The sequence below is a fragment of the Crocodylus porosus genome, unplaced genomic scaffold, assembly GCF_001723895.1.
Source record: "Crocodylus porosus isolate Cpor-Errol unplaced genomic scaffold, CroPor_comp1, whole genome shotgun sequence".
NCBI classification, from domain to species: Eukaryota; Metazoa; Chordata; order Crocodylia; family Crocodylidae; genus Crocodylus; species Crocodylus porosus.
The window spans coordinates 50,733,323-50,752,593 of NW_017728886.1; the positions used below are offsets into that span (position 1 = coordinate 50,733,323).

General features: G+C 37.5%; 1 protein-coding gene across 4 annotated transcripts in view; it reads right to left on the bottom strand.

Annotated features, from left to right (window-relative positions):
• ETV1 (ETS variant 1) overlaps positions 1–17,343 on the bottom strand; it is a 77,885-nt gene extending 60,542 nt beyond the window's left edge. For 2 of the 4 annotated variants that reach the window (XM_019534009.1, XM_019533992.1), the window contains exons 1-5: positions 17,203–17,343; positions 16,605–16,736; positions 15,766–15,853; positions 13,812–13,859; positions 4,067–4,120 (exon numbers count right to left, since the gene is read on the bottom strand). In XM_019534009.1, the coding sequence (XP_019389554.1) occupies positions 4,067–4,120; positions 13,812–13,859; positions 15,766–15,853; positions 16,605–16,649 (235 nt within the window). In that variant the 5' untranslated portion in view covers positions 16,650–16,736; positions 17,203–17,343. Of the gene's footprint in view, positions 1–4,066; positions 4,121–13,292; positions 13,581–13,811; positions 13,860–15,765; positions 15,854–16,604; positions 16,737–16,891; positions 17,032–17,202 lie in introns of those variants that run through there. The other 2 variants (XM_019534000.1, XM_019534016.1) reach the window with 2 other exon arrangements.
• Between the last annotated feature and the right edge of the window lie 1,928 nt (positions 17,344–19,271).

Consider the following 19,271-nt stretch of genomic DNA (forward strand, 5'->3'; position numbering starts at 1 on the left):
CCCCGCCCCAAGTATCAGAATCACTTCTCTCTCTTCCCCATCCATCCCCTCCTTCCCTTCCCTGTCTTTCATATTCAAAATCACTCTATTTGGTAACACTGCTCTGTGACACGCTTTCACAGCATCTGAAATGAGCTCAGGTTCACAAAAGCTTACGCTATACATCCCCAGTGTAGTTTGTCTATAAGGTGTAAATCTACCATGCTTTCTGCCTGACTTAACTAAGCCATGCAGGACAAAGTGCAGTACTGAATGTGCAGTTTCATTTTTGCTTTCAGTCTATTTCAAGCTTAATATTTATGTTTATGAGAATCTCTCCCTATAAAAAGTAGTGTTCAAATGTTTGCAGAAAGCAACAATCAGAGCAACAAAAAAAGGCTGAATCAAGATTTGTAAGAGGCAAGGATTCTTGTGGGTGATTTCTTTGATTAGACCACTCCATGGTTGGGATAGACTTAGACAAGCTTTCAAATTAACAGATTCTTCTTCAAATCGAGGTTTGTTTTTTAAGGCTTTGAAACAGAGAGAGACAGTTAGCTGTATTAATCCAAAATTAGACAGTAGGGTGGGGTGGCACCTTATAGAGTAACTGAGAGCCATGAGCTTTCATAAGTTATGTTGCCAAATGCTGTAAATCAACTTGTAGGCTAGGTACAGACATCACACTGTTACTGGTATAAATGATTAGAAACTGATCTATACCTGTAACAGAACAGAAGTTTGGCATGTAGACTGATTTAGAAATGGCAAAACCCAGTCTAAGATTTGCCCCCCAACCAAACATAAATCTGTGTTCTCTTCACTGTGGATCTAAATTACGCCGTATACAGAAAAGCATGCAACTTAGATCGTTTCAGCTGCGGGCTTTTTGAATGTCTGTTCCCAACTGTAGAAAGCACAGGGGTACAAAAAAGAAAGGAATAAAGCCACATATATAAAAAGGATACAGGGAAAAAAGAAAGAGAAGAGAAAGAGAGGCACTGCTGAGATAGTGAAGAACAAGTTAGCAAAAGCCAATTGCTTTACCTTATAAAAAGGAGGAATCAATGAGTTAATGGCCATGATTTTCAGTAGGCCTATATCAATATAATTCCATTAATTTTAACATAGCCACATCAACTTCTGCCTGCTCATTTTCAGACTTAACATTTTTAGTATCCCAAACCATCTATATATTTGCTTCTTACATTAATCTTAACTCATATTAGCATTTTCAAGGTTCCAAGTTAGCCTTGAAAGCAACTACTTATTCAGGTAAAGTGGGTGATGTATCTAAACTAGAATCATTTTGAAATACCAGTAGTTTCACTGACTCAAAGCACTAGCATATGTTTTTCAATGCAACAGCCAACTTCTTTTCTGCATCCACTCTTCCCTGTTGCCAACACAGGTATTTTCTACACATGAAAAGTTTTGCAAAAAAAAAAAAAGTCCATTATTGCTACAATCCTGAGCTTGATTAGAAAATAGCTTCCCCCTCCTTCTTACCACTGCTATTCAGTTAAAAAGACTCTCCTTCAAGACTAATTTAACCCCATAAATTTTTCATCAGTTTTAGAACATATCTTTTAATGGAAGAACCTAGAAGGAAATAACATGACTCTTCCATGTGTATTCTAGGTTGTAACACCTGCAAGTTATGGCTATGGTCATTTTTACTAAGCTTTAAAGCATTAAATTCTCTCTCCCCTGCATGTACGACTGTATAAAGCCCAAGGTTTTGTTCTAAGAACTCCACTGACATTTGGAGATGTGAAATCACGCACCAGAAATGCAGGCAGAGCATGGGGCAAGCTGCCTCTGGGTGGAACAGTGGTTGTTAACCATATTTCTAGGGTTATGTCTCCATCCTTCGCTTCTGTTTTTATCTCAGTTACGTACACCACCCACAGAACCCACAGTTTCACATGCACTTGAACTGGCTCGCTCTCTCCTACCCTACAGGTTCCTGCAGCGCTGGAGGCTGTTCATCAAGTGTACATTATAGAGCACTATATATTAAATACAGTAAATAATTATACTACAATTTAATGGTAAGTCTCAAAACCTAAAGGAAATAGTCAAAACTGTGGGGGAGCAGTGTTTCACAACAGTAATTTCCCTCTGGCTGCTTACACCGCTCTCCATTTCTTTTCTGAAGAGCTCAGAGCTCGGTACATTTCATCCAAATCTATGTTTGAAACTCTGTAACCTTTGCCAGAGTAACTCTCCAGGAAGCTCGCTTGACCTTTCCTTAAGATAAAGAAAGCAACTGAAATGAAGAAATAAATGTTCCTTTGATAATACTATGTAAGCTGTGGCTAAAGAACTCAGAAATACAACAGCATGAATACAGTAGCCGTTTTAGGAAAAATTCTTTATCACCAAAAAGAAGTGACAACCTTTGATGTGTCGCTTAATTTACAGTTCAGAAATTATTCTCCAAGAATCATTGAGTTGTTCAGTAAAGACAACTGCAGGGTAGCAAAGGTGCTGGCAGAACTTTGTACTCATACAAAAAAAAAGACCTGTGCATACGGAAATTTTATCCGGACATATGAACCCATGTACAGCAACACTATTTTCAATCTATGGAGCAATTTTTGGTTGATATGACCTTGTATTAGAAGAACATATTGAAAGGGGAAAGAGGAAAATGGAAGGCGAAAGCTTCCTACAAAAGTCTACAAAATGACCATTAACTGTTTGCATTATGTCAGTAAATATTCTGAAGGAAATTATTTGTTGTAACTGATTACAAGCAAAAGTAACTTTAATATGACAATAATAATGTGTGACCATGGGAGAATTTTTTTTTGTTCATAAAGGTTTTATAGTATCCAAGTCTCAAGAAATAGATTCTTTTTTTTTTTTCAAATGGGTATCTAAATTATCTGCCAAATAAAGATTTTTAAATGGTTTTAAAATGTAGTTTAAAATAAATTTTGATATACGATGTGTTTGTAATGTTTCCATGAGAACTTCATATTTATTATACACTTTAAAGCAGTTAAAGCTAAATTTGTGTTAGATGGTTGCAGCAATTCGCTATCATAGGCTCAATAACTGAACATATTTATCATAGTGCGAAAACAGACATGCACTCTAACTGCTGTAAGCAGACAATGTTTAGAAGTGACCTCTGTTGATGGAGACCAGACTTGCTATGGCCTAATGAGATGGGCATACTGAGGGCTGTGGAAGGATGCAAGTTAGCATTGGCTTTGCCATGTAATGTCTATTATGTCATTTCTTCCACGTATCCTGTGCCAGTAAAACCACAGAGCAACACTGGTATAAGGGACTTCAAAGGAGGGTCAGTGTGCAACAGAAAAGCAGTATTTTGGTAGCAGCAGGAATGAATATTTGAGGTACATGGCTTGGGTTTGTTTTGTTTTGTGTTTTTTAAACAATTTTGACAAGAGTAAGAGGGCTAGCAAACACAACAAAATGTCCAGCTTATTCTTATTCAAAAGGGCTCAGTAAAAACAGGCACCCGATACTAAAGGACTGATTCCTGCTGTTCTAACAGATAAAAGTCCTATGAACTCCAAACGCAATTTTTTCGAGAAAAGGATGGCAAGTTCTGGCTCATGGTGCCACACAGAATGCCAAGACATGCCATACTAAAACAGGCCATGCAAACGAATGCTCAGTGCCGCTTCTCTTTGTTAAGTACAAATGAGAGAAATAATTTGGGATTTTTCTGTATGTTTTTTAAAGACTTCTGTAAAAGGGACTTGTTGCCTACCTCTCAGGCTACTTGGTTCCATAGCATCACCATCCTGCTCCCACTGCTTACAGAAACAGAAAGCTCCACTATTCCTATGATGCTGAATAAGAAAACTCTTTCTGCTTTCAGAGGCAAAAACTAAAGAAGTGAAAATGGTACCACCTGCTAAAAGTTACACCTTCAGCCAAAATCACCTTTACTGGCTACAGTTCAAAACCCTACTTACTTCGTCTACTCCTTGCGCTGATGTCACTGACAGGCAGAAAGAACTGTCACATGACTGCAGGCAACACAATAAATAATAGAAATGGAGACAAAAAATGTTAAGAAAGTGATGATTTATACTATACTTACAACTTTCAGCCTGATAGTCTGGCACAAACTGCTCGTCATTGTCAGGTACCTGAGCTGAAGAAGGGGGGGGGGAGAAAAAAAAAAGAGGAAAGAATTAAAAGAAGCCACTAAAGCATAAAAGATTTTCCTGCTAAACTTGAAACCCAGCCAAAGTCAAAACTAGGATTTTGTTAGCTCAACCATTGTGAGGTCTGACATCAGGCATGAAAACTACCTTTCCATAGGTAAAACCTGCTAAGAGTGAATTTTTGAGGTGGTATTAAGGACCTATATACAAAAATAAATCCCAGTGCTTAAATTCTATGTCTGTTTAGCCTGCAGGTACACCTATAATTGGGTCCAATTTCTCATGGCAAACAAACAAAATAAGAGAAAAGAGAGTTTAAAAAAAGAGATAAGAAAAGAAAAAAAACCTGCCATTTTGCTAGACCACAGAATTTACGTTACAAATTTTATCTTTTCTTGGATGGACACAAAATAGTTATTTAATTCAAGAACTACAATCAGAGTCCATCTGCCTTCTGCAATCTTTGTTTTTAGGTAACTTTCTGACCCATCTATACAACTGCTGCTATTATGAATACTGCGATAACTGTATTAGGAGCTCTGACATCATGGTTGTCCTTTGGTGATCTATCACATTTCTGTTTTGTTGCAAAATAGAGACCATAACCAACTTCTCAAATCAGGTCAATGCCTTGTAAACACTGAAGACATTAGCACAATACAGAGAGAGAGAGGTAAACACTATACACTCAAGTGAGCTAAACTGATCATGAAACAACTATGTTCTTAACAATTTTAGAGATATCAAGAGTTAGCAAAAACTTGGTTTACTGTAACTTAATTTTCCCTTTCTCTTCTGTCGAGCTACGGTATCTGGAATTTTACCATGAAATTAGTTGTTTGCAAGTCTGTTAGTTTAGACAACTCTTGTCTACAGATGGGCAAATCACATAAATACAATTAAAGATGACATTATGCCATATTAACATAACATCACCCAACATGTTTCATGAGGTATATAATCTCTCAGTTATATAATCATTTGTTGCAACATTAATAGTTTAGATATTCAAAAATAAAGTGTTCAAACATTTTAGAAAACTTTTTAGTCTAAGATATATTAAGGACTCAGTTTACACTAACACCTTGGCGTAACTTGTTTACGTTAGTGGGAATTACTTATATTAGCCAAGAAGGAAGACTGTAATCTTTAAAATTTAGCACTCAAAAGAACTGATAGCAGGTTTATACAATAGCCTATAGACCTGAACTTCACTCTTTACTCAGAAAAAAAATCCCATTTACTTAACTGAAAATTGTTTTCTGAATAAGTATTTCAGGATCAGGCCCACGATGCAGCAAAACAGTGCTCACATGATTCTAAGATACATGTTTAGAATCCTAGACAATTAATTGTAGCAAGCTCACATTAAAAATAAAAGACCTTGGTAAAACTACAAACCAGGGAGGTACTGAAGTATTAATAACACAAAATATATTAAGCTATATTAACAGCACTATCCCTTTAAGGAGAAAGAGGTATATCTGTAGATATGTTAACTGATCGAAGATTAAAGTTTCATAGAATGTACATTGTTACCACATCAATTATTACTAGTAGATTTTGGTACGTTAAACTCTTCTTTTCTCCAAAAGAAATCACAGAATTCTTACCAAATAGGAACTCAAGAGCAATGCAAGCACCAAGAGTGGTAAAAATCAACTAAAAAGAAATGAAAAGTCTGTAAATTCAGTTGTTCATTTTGACCCCTACACTTGAGCATTTTCCAAATATCGGATACTTGACCGCTATGGGACAATTGAGTTTTGAAGTCATGCTGCCAAGCAGTCTATTCAAAAAAGAAATCTTTACACATCCCCAAGAATGTTTAATTTTGAGGCACATATAAAGCATAGTGTCTTTCCATTTATTAGCTTCTTTTTCCATAAAATATCAATACGAAATATATTTTCCTTGAAACATAGTTGATTTGACACTTTTACATTCAACTAACTAGTAGAGGGTTAAAAAACATTTTAAATAAATGGGCTCAGTTCTGAGCTACCACATACAAGCAACTCCTAAAATAACTGTTGTGTGCATGGTGGTAGCAAAATTGAGACCACTATACATTGAGACACTACAGCCCCCCCGCACATACTTAATCCCAGCATGATTCACCCCTGCTTTACTCCTGTTCCATTGATTTCAGTGGAGTTACAATGGTATGGAAATGGAAAAAATCAACGGCGAATCGGGTCCTTTATTTTCCAAAGAAGTATAAAGCAAAACCCACTTTTAAGGCCCTGTTTCCACCCCCACCTGTAAAATTCCATTGACTACAATAATACTTCTGATTTGCACTGGGGTGAACCAGAAAAGAATCAAATCTTAGTACTGGGCATAATTTATTTCTGGACATCAAAATATTTACAAGAACCTAGTAAAACCACACAAACCATTTTCTAGCAACAGTAAAAATAGGTGACTTATACTGTCAAATGTAATATCATTTAAATGCATGTACTACTAATATGTACACCTCGGGAAGCCACTCCAAAAAAAGAATAACACAGCAAAAGGCAGCAACGTGTTTTATTTTGTAAAATTATACACAGCATTAGACACTTTTTCCTTGAAACGCTTAAATAAAGATCAAGTACTGTAAAAAGCAAATCCACAAAGCCTCTCCTGAAAACAATATATGGGTAAGAGTCAATGCCCCGCTAACCAAAGGATGTGTGGCAATCAGAATCGTAAATTTATTCCCCATTATAAATCCTATTTAAAAAGAGAAGAATCAAAGAGAAACTCACACATGGTCATTACAAAAAAGCAAGCCATCATCCACCCAACACAGACTTTTTCCAACAGCAGCTAGTTATGCAAAAGCAAATGGACCGGGTGCACCATCACGTTACTCATAGAAAAGAGGGCTTTTGTACCCCGAGTTTGGATAATTAAAAGGGAGTCTTTGTAACAAGTTAAACCAGCAAATAGACAGTTAACTATAGTTTAACTTGGATCCCTGAAAGGAAAAAGTGACTCGGAGTGTTGCAACTGTATGCACATTTATATATGTATATCATTCGCTTCCTCTTCTCTTTTAGTCACAGACACTGCAATTTGGCAAGGCTGCCATTAAATCTACAGTGGTCTTCTGTTTGCACATTCAAGATAGGACACAATGTAAAAGTCCACAAAAAACTTTTCCCTTTGCATTTAGCAGAGAATTAGAAAATATGTCTGAAATGATCACCTCAGAGAACAAGAATATTTCCACATAATACTTAATTAAAGGGACTAGGGGACAGAAGGAGGGGAAAGTATATATTAAAAGGCTTTTGAGAAGATTAAGCAGGTAGATTTTATTTGTAATAACAGAAGCAGCTAGCTCTATCAGTTCATTCCAGATCAACAGACAAGTTGCCATCAAGTCTCAGACTCTCTTACTTGAAGTGAGCAACATCTGCAATATCAGCTATTTCAGCTTAGCCTAGATTATTACCAAAAGTTTTTTTCCTTCAAACTACAGCAGTACATCCCAAGGGGGTGGGGGAAGTGAACAAACATGTTAATTATGATCTTAAGTTTTGCAGGAGAGATATCAGTTTGGATTTTATAGTCTCATCACCTACTCAATTAAAATCAACTTGCCAAAAGCAACTGTTCAAAGCATATAAATGCTTAATATCTGTTTGTAATTTTGAGTGACAAATTTAAAACATCGCTTTAAAAAGCTGAACTTACATCTTGCAAAAAGAGAACTATTTGGAAGAGGAATTTGAGCTGGAACCGGGGCCAGTTTCCCTTCTTTCATTGCAAACAAACAATAATAAAGCTGCCATCAACAAACATCCAGGACAAAAGGAGTTAATATTTAATTAAAACCAGCTCTATCCACTGTAACAATGACCTGGAGCCAAACAAGGCAGAAGATGTATGAGTCATTCTTTCTGCCAGTGAATGAGACAGCTGATCTCCTAAGCAATTCTTCAAGACAAGCAGTCAGAACTGGAGTTCTGCCTCCATTCACAAAAACACAGTCCGGCATGAACCATGTGGCCCCAACCACAATCTTTTCATGTCACACCCTTCCAGAAAGCTACAGGAAAGTAAACTTGAACTTTATGCATAAACACACTGATTTCATTGCTTTGTCTCAAGACGTAGCACAGACCTGCTAAGGAACATATTTAATAAACGAAAAGTTAAGCAAACCAAAAGGCAATTAAATTTAACTCTTCTTTGTCCCAGGCCTGAACTTCTGCCGGCTGCTCGGCATGACATGTAGCAAAGGCTGCTTGAAAAGCAGAGAGCTGCCACTTCTCTTCGCTTCATTTAAGAACTTTATTTCGGATATCGTAACATTTCCTACGGTACTCCCACCTCTGACCTCAAGGTTTGCTTTTGGAGCTAGAAGCAATTTGTTTCAAAACATCAAAAGATTTACTCAGTGTGGCAAAAGAAACTGAAATTGACAGGAAATAAAATATATGAACAGCAGTGCTTTGGCTTAGCCTAAAATAAGGCTTCAGGCCACAGAACAAAGAAGTGAGCCTACGCAGCTTTGTTTTACTCATTATCTGTTTTGGGCATTTAAAAAAATTACATCAAATATAAGCATAAATACAAGAGTGTAACTTTTTGTACTAAAAATAATGAAAAAGGGATAACAGCTCCTAATAAAAAAAAGGACTCAGATGATAGCACAGTGACAATTTTTTGGACACATCATTGCCTGTAAAAATTGGATGTACTGTCAAAACAGCCCAAAGTTATTTCCCCTTCCCTTCCTTCCCACCATTTACATTAACTTGTTCCAACTTGTTATCTTTAATGTCTCTTTAAAACTAACCCCATAGCCTGAAACTCTTCCGAGTCTGCATAATCACTAATGTGACAATGGGCTGGTGGAATCTGCTCCACTAATTTTTTTTTAATATATATTATTTATTAAATTAAAAAGAAGACAAAAGTTGATTTAAAATGCCTATGCACATTTTACATCCAACTTTATCCCATGTGCACAATAAGTTCTACTAATGCACTGCAAAAGAATTAGGAACTTGCTTTTTCTGTAAATGAGAAACTCTTACAAGCATTAGTGGTGGTCACTCTTTCAGACCTGACAGCTTTATAAAAGCGATTAGTACCATCTTGTCAAATCCAACTTTCCTCCATTTTTTTGAGTATATGAAGATATTTGAAATTAGGCATTCATGTCAGGTGTTAGGAAGTCAAATGGATCAAATGAGTAGCATCCAAAAATATTTCATAATGCAACACATCTCAACTTTGAAAATAATTTTACTATCCTTCTTAGACCCGTCCCACTAGGGAAATTTCAGCTTCCAACATGTGCAGTGGTCTTTTCTTGTCTACATTCACTTTATTGACTATTCAGACGGACACAATACTTAATTTCCATATACCCCAGATTCTGGTAGGATTTGTTATTGTTTAGCAGAGAGACCAGGCTTTCAGAAGGTACAAGCCATCATAGCTTCACTGGCCTCAAGGGAGCTACAACAATTTACACCCCTTGAGAATACAGCTCTGTAACTTCAGCTTCTGCTGAAGAAGGTAATATGAGCATTGCAGAGCCATGCAAATTAAAAGTGACCGCTCTCATACATGGCATTCATGGGATCTCCATAGCGTAATACTGTATCAGACATTACTATGGCACTTGTGCACACAAACTTGACAGTGGTAGCAGGGATGATGGAAACTATTTCTTAATAGTCTAAATTGTTTCTTAATCATCCAAACTTGACCATTAATGAGTTGCAGAGAAAAATGCTTTATAGAAATCAGTATGTAGTATCTCTTTCGTTTGGACAGTTTGCGACCATCACCAACTTGTACTAGCTAGGAAGAGAGTGGAAGCGTGAGAGCCTGTCACAGCACTTCTCACTTGAAAAGCAATTAACTTTGAGGAAAGCACAAAGCACAAAAAATGAAATTTAATGAATTAAAAAAAATCCTGCTGTTTTTACCAGAAAAGGAACTACTACTTTAAAACTAATCAAAAACATTAATTACTGACATTAATTTTAGACGCTTTTTACTCATCTTTACCAAGCTGTAGTAGGAAATGGTATCCAAATTACTAAATAAGCACCATTTTAAACCAACACATACTCCGGGGGGGTTTTGTTGGGTTTTTTTTTCTGTTAGGTCCCAACCCCAAATGCATCCACCATGGATAGGAGGCTTTCAGTAGCAAAGAGTTTGTTTTCTCTACTCTCTTCCAGAATAAGTAGCAGCAGCTACCATGATGAGATATTATATTAATATTTGAAACAATTATTTCAAGCCACTGAAAGATTGCTATCTGCCAACAGCAATCTAATTCCAAAAATACAGAATCAATGAAGGCTTTTTATAATATTATCATGACAAGATGTAGCTACCAAAGTATTTAAATATAAACCAATGGCATAACCTGAATAATATTTATCTTGGTTGGAAATATAGGCAAGTTTAACTCTTTATTTTCAAGTACAATAGTGGAAACAATTATTAAAATCTTTCCACTTTCAAATTCTGACACTGAACAATAGCGCAAATTTATTTTCTTTAACAACCGACACTGGGAATCCATACTATCTACATTTTACATTAGGATAAATTGTTTTTTCCCCCTCATGCTTTAAGTGATGCTTTCAGAAAAAAGCTAAACTTATAACCACAGACTTCTAGTACTGCATTCAGTGTAACAAATTCCTAACTTTTTCTACTAGTGGCATTCAGTTGGGTTGGGGAGTAGGTAGTAAGGAGATAACCTGTTTAATATGTTTTTTACAATGTTTATGTATTATATTCTGGATTATTTTGTTCATTCAATCTACATTGGAAGCTCCCATTGTTTTCAGTGGAAGTGGTATAAGTAAACTTAGATGAAATGTCATTTCTTTAGGCTTATATATTACCAAGACTCTTTATAGAAGACAATAAATGGCAGTGTTCTATAAAAATCCCAGGTGTTAAAAGTGCCTTTAAAATTTTTCTTTTTATTTGGCAAGGATTCTTCATACAACTCACTTGACTCTTATCTAATAAGCAAATTTTCTGACCTGGTGAAAACCCAGTGGGGTTCTGAACTCATAGGAGAAACCTGGTCAGTTGCCACTGATCTTAAAAAGGGTCAATATGTTTTAAAATTTCATGGTCATTTTCCTGGCTACAGAGCATCATGAAAAGAAATATGTAAACACTCCTGATGCTGCCAAATTGGCAGAGTTCTAGTTTAGGAAGTTCCAGAATTACATAAATGGACAAATCTAGCAATGGATAAACAAGCCTAATTTCAAAATCTCCTTCTTGACTAAGCTAACTTCTGCAGACATTTCAGCAGAGCTAAAAAGCAGCATCCCAAACACCCAGTATATTGTCAATAGTGGTGCAAGTTTAAAAAACTTTATTTTTAAACACTTACTAAATAAATCAGGAGTTCATATTAATAAATACACACTCAGTGGGGTTCTAGTAGTCTTGCATAAACTCAGTTATTTCAGTTATATGATAAAGTCCTTGCAAATTCTTTAAAAGTTGTCTCTCTCTTTTAAGGGCTAAAACAATAAGGTAGACCAAAATGTGGAGATGCTTTAAAATGTTTCTAAAATAATGGGATATGTTTATTATTTATATTTAACATCCTGAAAAGATTTACAAATGAATATGAACGTCAATAGTTTGGTTGTAAAGCACATTTGTTATACTCACCATATGATATACACAGCATTTACAAGATTTCTTCAACTTAGTCTAGACAGAGCTTTGTCAAATCATTTCTAACTTTATAGAGTTAGTTAAAGAGCACAAGGAAAAAACTTAAGGCTTTGAAAAAAACCATGGAGTCTGAAGAAGCAAGTGTAGCTATGAAGAAAAAATGCCACTCTAGTAAGTTACCTATAGGAATTATTAAGGGTGTGATCATTCCCATATTTTTGCCAAACTTGCAAAGCTGCTATGCATATATATTATCAAACTGACAGATTTCTTCTGACTTAAAAATCGGACAATTGTAATCATTTTCAGGAACAAAAGAAACACACCAGTGAAAGTAAAACTGAAAATTTGCCCCGACCCCCTGCCCTCATGAAAGAAAGAGAGAAAGAAAGAAAGACAGAAAGAAAGAAAATCATACCTTTCCATAAGTGGTCTTACAAACTTCTAGTTTGTTAAAATGAATTAAATAGACAAAACAGTCCTGCTACAATGACCAGAGGGAGACAGTCAATGGTGTAGCTGAAGATTATAGTAAAAGATTATCCTGTTGCAGTACATCCTACTTTCAGTGATTAGAAAAGAATTACATTAATACTTTTACTCAACTCCCTTTCTATCGGTTTAACAAAGACTCTTTGATTATATATAACACAGACACATGTTACTAGTAAAGATTTTTTTCTGAGAGAATTAAAACACCAGCAAAACAAAGAAATGTTCTTACAAACTAAAACCTTAACCATGCATGGCTATCAAAAAATCAGTCTGTTCCCTAGTGCCTCCAGTAATATTTCCTTTTTCTCTTATGGTAAGCAGTTGCAAACAGTCATCCCCACTCCCAAAAAACAAAACATGAATGCAATAAACAACATTATTATACTGAACTATACACTATGAGGAAAATAAAACATGCGTGAATATCCACAGTTCGTAAGTCAGGCTAAATTTTCAGAAAAGAGGCTTATTTATATCAAAATCATGTTAAAAATTCAGCCACAGCATTTTCCATTTAAACTTCAACCAAAAATACATTAGAGAGACAAACAAAGCATAAGAACCTTAAAGCCTGAAATAAACAGTATATTTAATATCAAGGGAAAACATCACAAAATATTGCTGAAGTGAACAAATATGCTTCAAGCAGCAGAAATCTCTTTTGCATTTTGCTGAAGTTCTCCTGTAGCAATATCTCATCCTTTTTATTACTAGTAAACCCATCTCTCAAAAGCCACTCTAAATTCAGATTTCAAATATATTGTTTTTAAAACCTTCATCCACAGAATTATGTGCTTTGAGAGATTACCTGAAATATTTAAAAAATGAAAGCAACTGTAAAATGACAAATGTCAGATTTTCAATTACCCCATTCGCAGTACTATAAAAAGTACAAGACATGAAGGAAAAAAAAATAAAACCCCAAGCAACTTATTCAGAATATCAAATAGCTTCTGAAAAATCTTCCTTAAGTATTTTGATACACACCTAATGTTCTGTGTTGTGAACAAGGTGGAAAGAAGACACTTGCACTTAAATCTTGAAGCATCCCGTCCCGATGAACCCAGAGAAACTAATTTCTGCCATCAGAAAAGTACTCCACCAGAACACCAAATAATTATATGTGCTGCTCTAAAGGAAACAGCAAACCCAGTTCTGGCTGTATGCAGTCTCTCGAGGTACAATAATATAAACCTGATCAATTGCAATTAAAATCTGAACAGAGGCTTAGAACTTGAAGTCTTGGTGCATTAGTTCTTGCCAAAAGCAGATGTGATTGTGAGCTGGAAGCAATTTCTCCTGGTAATTTGTGATGACACTGGGTAGAGCAGCCCCAGAGTCCCCAAAGACAAACTCATCAGAGGCTCTAATGTATGCATGACACATGAGGTGGCTCTTTTAGAGCTCAATTAATTGGGCTGAACATTAAGACAGCAAGTTCAGGACTTTTTTTTCCTCCAGAGTTGTTTTTCTTCTTTTTTTACAAGCAGTTTTTTTTTCTCTTACCTTCTGCAAGCCATGTCTCCTGTAATTGGCTCAGATCTTGAAAGAGTTCTGAAAAAGGATGAAGACACATTTAAAAGACTCACACCTTTAGTCTTTAAAAAGGTGAAAATGTTAGAAAAAGTGTATTTTCCCAAAGAAAATACATGAGAATTTTACTTTGCAAATCCTACATACAGACAGAAAAGGGAAAAAACCAGACATATCCTAGTCACAACTATACTAGTTTACATCTTTTTTCTACTAAAGGAGCCTAACCAAATATTTAATTGACTCTGGAACTAATAATCAGAATCCAGAGATACCTGTGTCTAAATCTAACACATTTCTCTCTCTTCTTACATTTATAGCAGAAAATGCTTATTTGGCAACCCGAAAGTGAAGTTCAGACGAAAATTTCTTGGATTCTAACATTCCGGTCCCCCTAAACCACCTCTAATTTTTTCACAGGCAAAACTCCCATAGAACTCAATGAGAACTTTACCAGACCAAAGACTGTTTTTTGCCCCCACTTCCCCACTCTCTTATTTTAAAATAACTATCCAGCACAAATAAATCGGGGTAAAAATTAGCAAATAACATGCAAAACGGGGGGAAAAAAATCAGTGTTTTTGTTAAACACACAATTTAACCTTTGATATTAATCTTTATGCACTAGTGATAACACTGTTGCAATATAGGTTGATTCCACTATCCTGCACAATGTTATCAAGTGGCATCATCTCTTCCATGGACCAAAATCTGCAAAGATTTAGTCCATTTGCAACCTCACTGAAATCAGCAAGGATTACACTGATGGGTGTAAGGCAAAGCAGAATTTGACCTCATTTCGGGGGCGCAGTAACTCGTCTACAAAAATTTGTCCAGCAAAGCTACGACTTGCTATGATGTCTGCATTGATGAAGAATTCATTCTTAATTCACTAAGTTTTTGGAAAGAAACTTCTTCTTAGCAGATATCTATTGCACACATTTAAAAGTTACAGGCTCTTGTCCATATCGTGCGATGCTGCTGCTGTTTTTTTTACTTTGAGAAATCTTCTAACTAAAAACCAGCGAGTGATTTGGCTTTCAGTGGGTGCTACAAAGGGCCGCTCACAAATCCTTTAAAGTTTTTAAACACACAGATGCAGGATCCTATTGTGATAGAAAATGCATAGTTATAAACAAACTCCTTTTTGACAAACCCATGCAGAAGCTAACTAGCCCTTGTAAATTAGGAGAATGTTATTACCAAAGCACTTAAAAGCTCCAGTTTGGATCAGCAGCTTGCTCACCTTAGTCCATAGGGCTACCTATGTGAGTATTTCATCACTACTCATGTGAGTAAGGTTTAAAAAGTTGGGCCTATAAAGCCTAGTCAGTTTTGGGCTTAAATCTCCCAAGGCAATTCTCATCAGCACAATTTCACTGGTGTTACCAAGTGCTAATGTAGACAGACTACCAACAGCTACTGTAGTCAGCCCTGCCCTAAGACAGAGATTCAAATACCAGCAGCTGGTATATACCAACAGTCTCACTCTAGCTACCACTCATGGAGTTGTGCCAGTAGCAGCTAAAGTGAAAATTTTTGTAAAAATAGGGGGGGGGGAAGGAGAGTTGCAGGGAGGGATTACTGTACACAAGTCCTGAAGGCAAAGAAGCCAGGTGCATTTTATCCTTAACGTGTGTCATTGTGTCAGGAGTTGCAAAACATTCTCACTCAAGTGCATGTCATTTATGTACCAGATGTGCAGCAATACCTAAAACGCAACAGGGTGAGTGAAGGAGGGAACATCAACTTCAGCAGCCAAGTGCCTTTGCTAGTTTGTTTCACAGCCCTAAATGCAATTTTCTTGTCTTATTTATACAAATTGATCTAGACAAACGTATCTCCAAAATAAGTACATAAAGAGTTCTCCTGAAGCTCCTATGCATTTCTAAGTAAAACAGGGGAGAAGGGGGGGGGGTGGTCTCACCTTCTGAATCATGAGCCAGGTCTCTGTTAATGAATTTTCTTTTCCTGACATTTGTTGGTCTCTCATTACAGTTTCTCCCACGCGTATTCTATAAACAGGAAAGATCAGTTACTTAAAAAAAAAAAAAAAAACAAAACCCTCAGATTTCTAGATTTAAACCAAAATATTCAAAACCTACACAGAGTCCGTACATTTTCCACAGAGAAAATTACTATCCCAGAGCTTCTAGTCTTAAATTTTACATGCAGTTTATAGACCAGCATTCTCCTGAGTGCCTCACGCTCAGGGGATCCCAGTGCCTAAATGCAACACAGCTCCATGTGCAGATGTACGGATACATATGGAAAATGCTCCAGCACCAGCACAGGGCTAAACATAGAATTTTAGCCTTCTTCTGAAACCTGCGCACCAGCATAAAAATCCCCTTTGCTTAAGCTATTCAGGAGATCTCGGACATAAGGAGATCACAATAGGCTGCTTTGTTTCCCCAGTGTTATTTGTAAAATTGCTTGCAACAGCCTGAAAACAAACACACACAAAAAGTGTTAACGTTGGTCTTAACTTCATTCTCAGTGTTACCAGCAAGCCCAGCCAGAAACTTTGAATGCAGCAGCTGCTGCTGCCCTCCTCTCCTACTCATCTTGTGCATGGTTTGTTTGATTTTTTTTTTTAAATCATCCAGACATTTGTCTTGAAAAGAGCAGGATGCTTTATTGCAATAACTCAAAGATAAGCCTATCTTGTAGGCAAAACAAACCAGACACTACCGGCAAAACTCCCCCAGACATGTTAAGTCCGAGTCAAGTTTATAAACACCAGCTTTGGAGCTGATCACTCACATTGGTGACCATGTAAGGCACTTGCTGGTCATAAAATCCATCCATCCTGCAGCTCTTCCACAAGTCTTAGCGGACTCTTATTTTCTGGGCATTTGATCTGCAGCTTTCCTCAGGATCTGGACTGCAAGCAGCCTGGAGGGGAATACAAGATGGCTTTTAGATTTAAAAAAAAAAAAAAAAAATCATGAATGAACTGCTTGAATTTGCATACCTAATTAACCTCAAAGAGTCCCATTCATAAAAAAAAACAAAACAAAAAACAACAACCCTCCCTTCCTTGCCTTCACCTGGGTTACAAGGCAGTGCCGGGAAAACGCCGAGCAAAAGCACTTTGAACAGTAGCCGAAAGCAAAACAAGAGGCAAGGTATCTATTTACACCGCTCCTGTCTCCCCAGAGCGGTGTGTGTCAGTGGCAGCACTGATTCGCAAACGTGTGCAGAACTAGTAATGGCGAACAACATGACTCGCTTTGCACCTAACGGGAGTAGAGAGCGAGCGAGCCAGACGCGGAGCTACCTTGTTTCAAAGGATCATTTTTGCAACCCACGACCATGCAATTATCTGGAGCTACGGGGAAAAGTTGCTGGAAAGACCCACCTGAAGGTAACGCAAGGCGATCGGCTGCAAAAAATTCCCTCCAAATTTAATAAAAACATTAATTATTCCCCAGCACTTCCCCCTTGGAAGCAGAAAGCGCCACTGACAGAGCTCAAATCCGTGGTTTTTCCTCTACTTCTCCTCCAGGGGCCTCCAAGCCAAACTGATGGATCTCTGCCTCCCATTGGCTCTCTGTGTCTTTCACAGGATCAGATTTCTGCCTGTCAGTCAGGCTGCCTCTCTCCCTCTTTTCCTCAGGGAAAAAGGTAAAAGCTGGATCCTGCCGGATCCATCCGATGTTTGGCCCCTTCAATCTGTTGCAGTAATGCAACTGCTTGTTTCTGGCTGACAAAAAATAGCTGTCCCAGAGCAAGGAGCATCACCACAGCCACCCCAAACTGAGATCCTCCAGGATCCAGTGCAAACCCCACTGCTTCCAAAGAGATCAAGTTTTGCTGCTTTGATTTTTGTAATGATGTAGCACGGCATTATATCCCTGACCAGTTGGATCCTGTCAGTTTTTGGCCCTTGCACCCCCTTTCTCTTGCTTGGACAGTGAACATCTGGATCCATTTCTATTGCATAAAAGGGCTGAAGACCAATGTAGTCCAGTACAACAGCATCACAAAAGAGTGTCACAGCCAGCAAATTTGAACCCTACCAAATTTTGGCCGCAAATCCCAAACCAGTACCATTAAATATAATATTTTGGGATCTGGATTATTTTAGTGAGCAAGGAGAAGATGCAAATATACAGCATTTAGACAGTAAACCAGAAATAAAAGGCATACAGTAAAACTGGAGCTGGGCAAATTAGAGTTTTTGAATCTTCCCAGAGCTGTTGAGATCCAGAATTTTAAACTGAGTAATAAGAAGCAAATGTTTCTGTTATGATGGTACAATTTCTGTGGTTTGTGGCCAAAATTTGGCTGGTTATAGACCCTGATTCTGGGTTTTGTGGCACCGTTGTACCAGGACGCGGCAAGATTTGGGTGTCTGACGTGTTTTAAGTGTCTATTGCAGCAGAAATTGTAAGATGAAGTGCAAAGGTCCAACTGCTTTGCTTTTCTTTTGCATAACAGGAGCATCTATAATAGGTTTTTATTTAGGCAGTGTCTCCACGATGGGAAGAACCAAGGGACAGAATAGAATATTTGTGACATTGATTTGAAAAGACATATCACGGTTCCAATTCTGAAGGTTCAGTAGGTGTGGCTAAGTGAGTTCGTTCTTTAACTAAATGGAGCCCCAAATGGGAGAATCATCTAACTTAACCCTCCCCTTTTTCTCAAGATACTGCAGGCAGCAATTTAAAAAAAAATGAAAAACTTTGGGGGACCAACGCCCCTGACAGAGTCCTGGGCGTCGCACAAAATGACACTAACTCTGGTTCAGGTTAGCATAGCTGTCAAAGGGGATGTACAATTATTACATCGCAACTGCTGGAGTCGTAGTTTCACTCGTTGAAATGCTGCGTGAACAAGCATTCAAAGGATTTAAAATTATTTTAAAAGGCCCATGCAGTAGAAATGTCCACTACATCAGACCAGGTTGAAACCTAAATTTGATTGAGGTTCAAGTGTTTGAATGAACACCTGTACACATTGCCAAAAGACTGAAGCCACTGTGGTGCTCTCTGGCATCCAATGTGCCTTGCTCCCTCTTCTCCCCCCTCCAGGGAGATGCTCTTTTTGGGCTGCAGTGAAGTCTGTTCTAACAGCCCAAATCACACAAACCCATCCCCCTGAAGGCTGAGGAGCTGGGAAAACTCAACCCTTCTCCACAGCCTCCAGGGCTTTAAATGCCACCATGCTGCAGAGCTCTGATTGCAGGGTCTCATGTACTGTAGTTGGGCAGTATCCTCCCCCATGGGACTTGACAGCCACACACTTGCTGGCATGGGGTTTAATATATGGTTGGGGGGGAGATATTCCCCCATGGCATATTAAAGCCCCATGCTTGCAGCTCCACACAAGCGCCTCTAATGTACATTAATTTGCTTTTGCTACCGTGCATTAAGTATAGTACCTCTAATATGAGGTACTCCATAAATGCTCATTAGGCTGCCC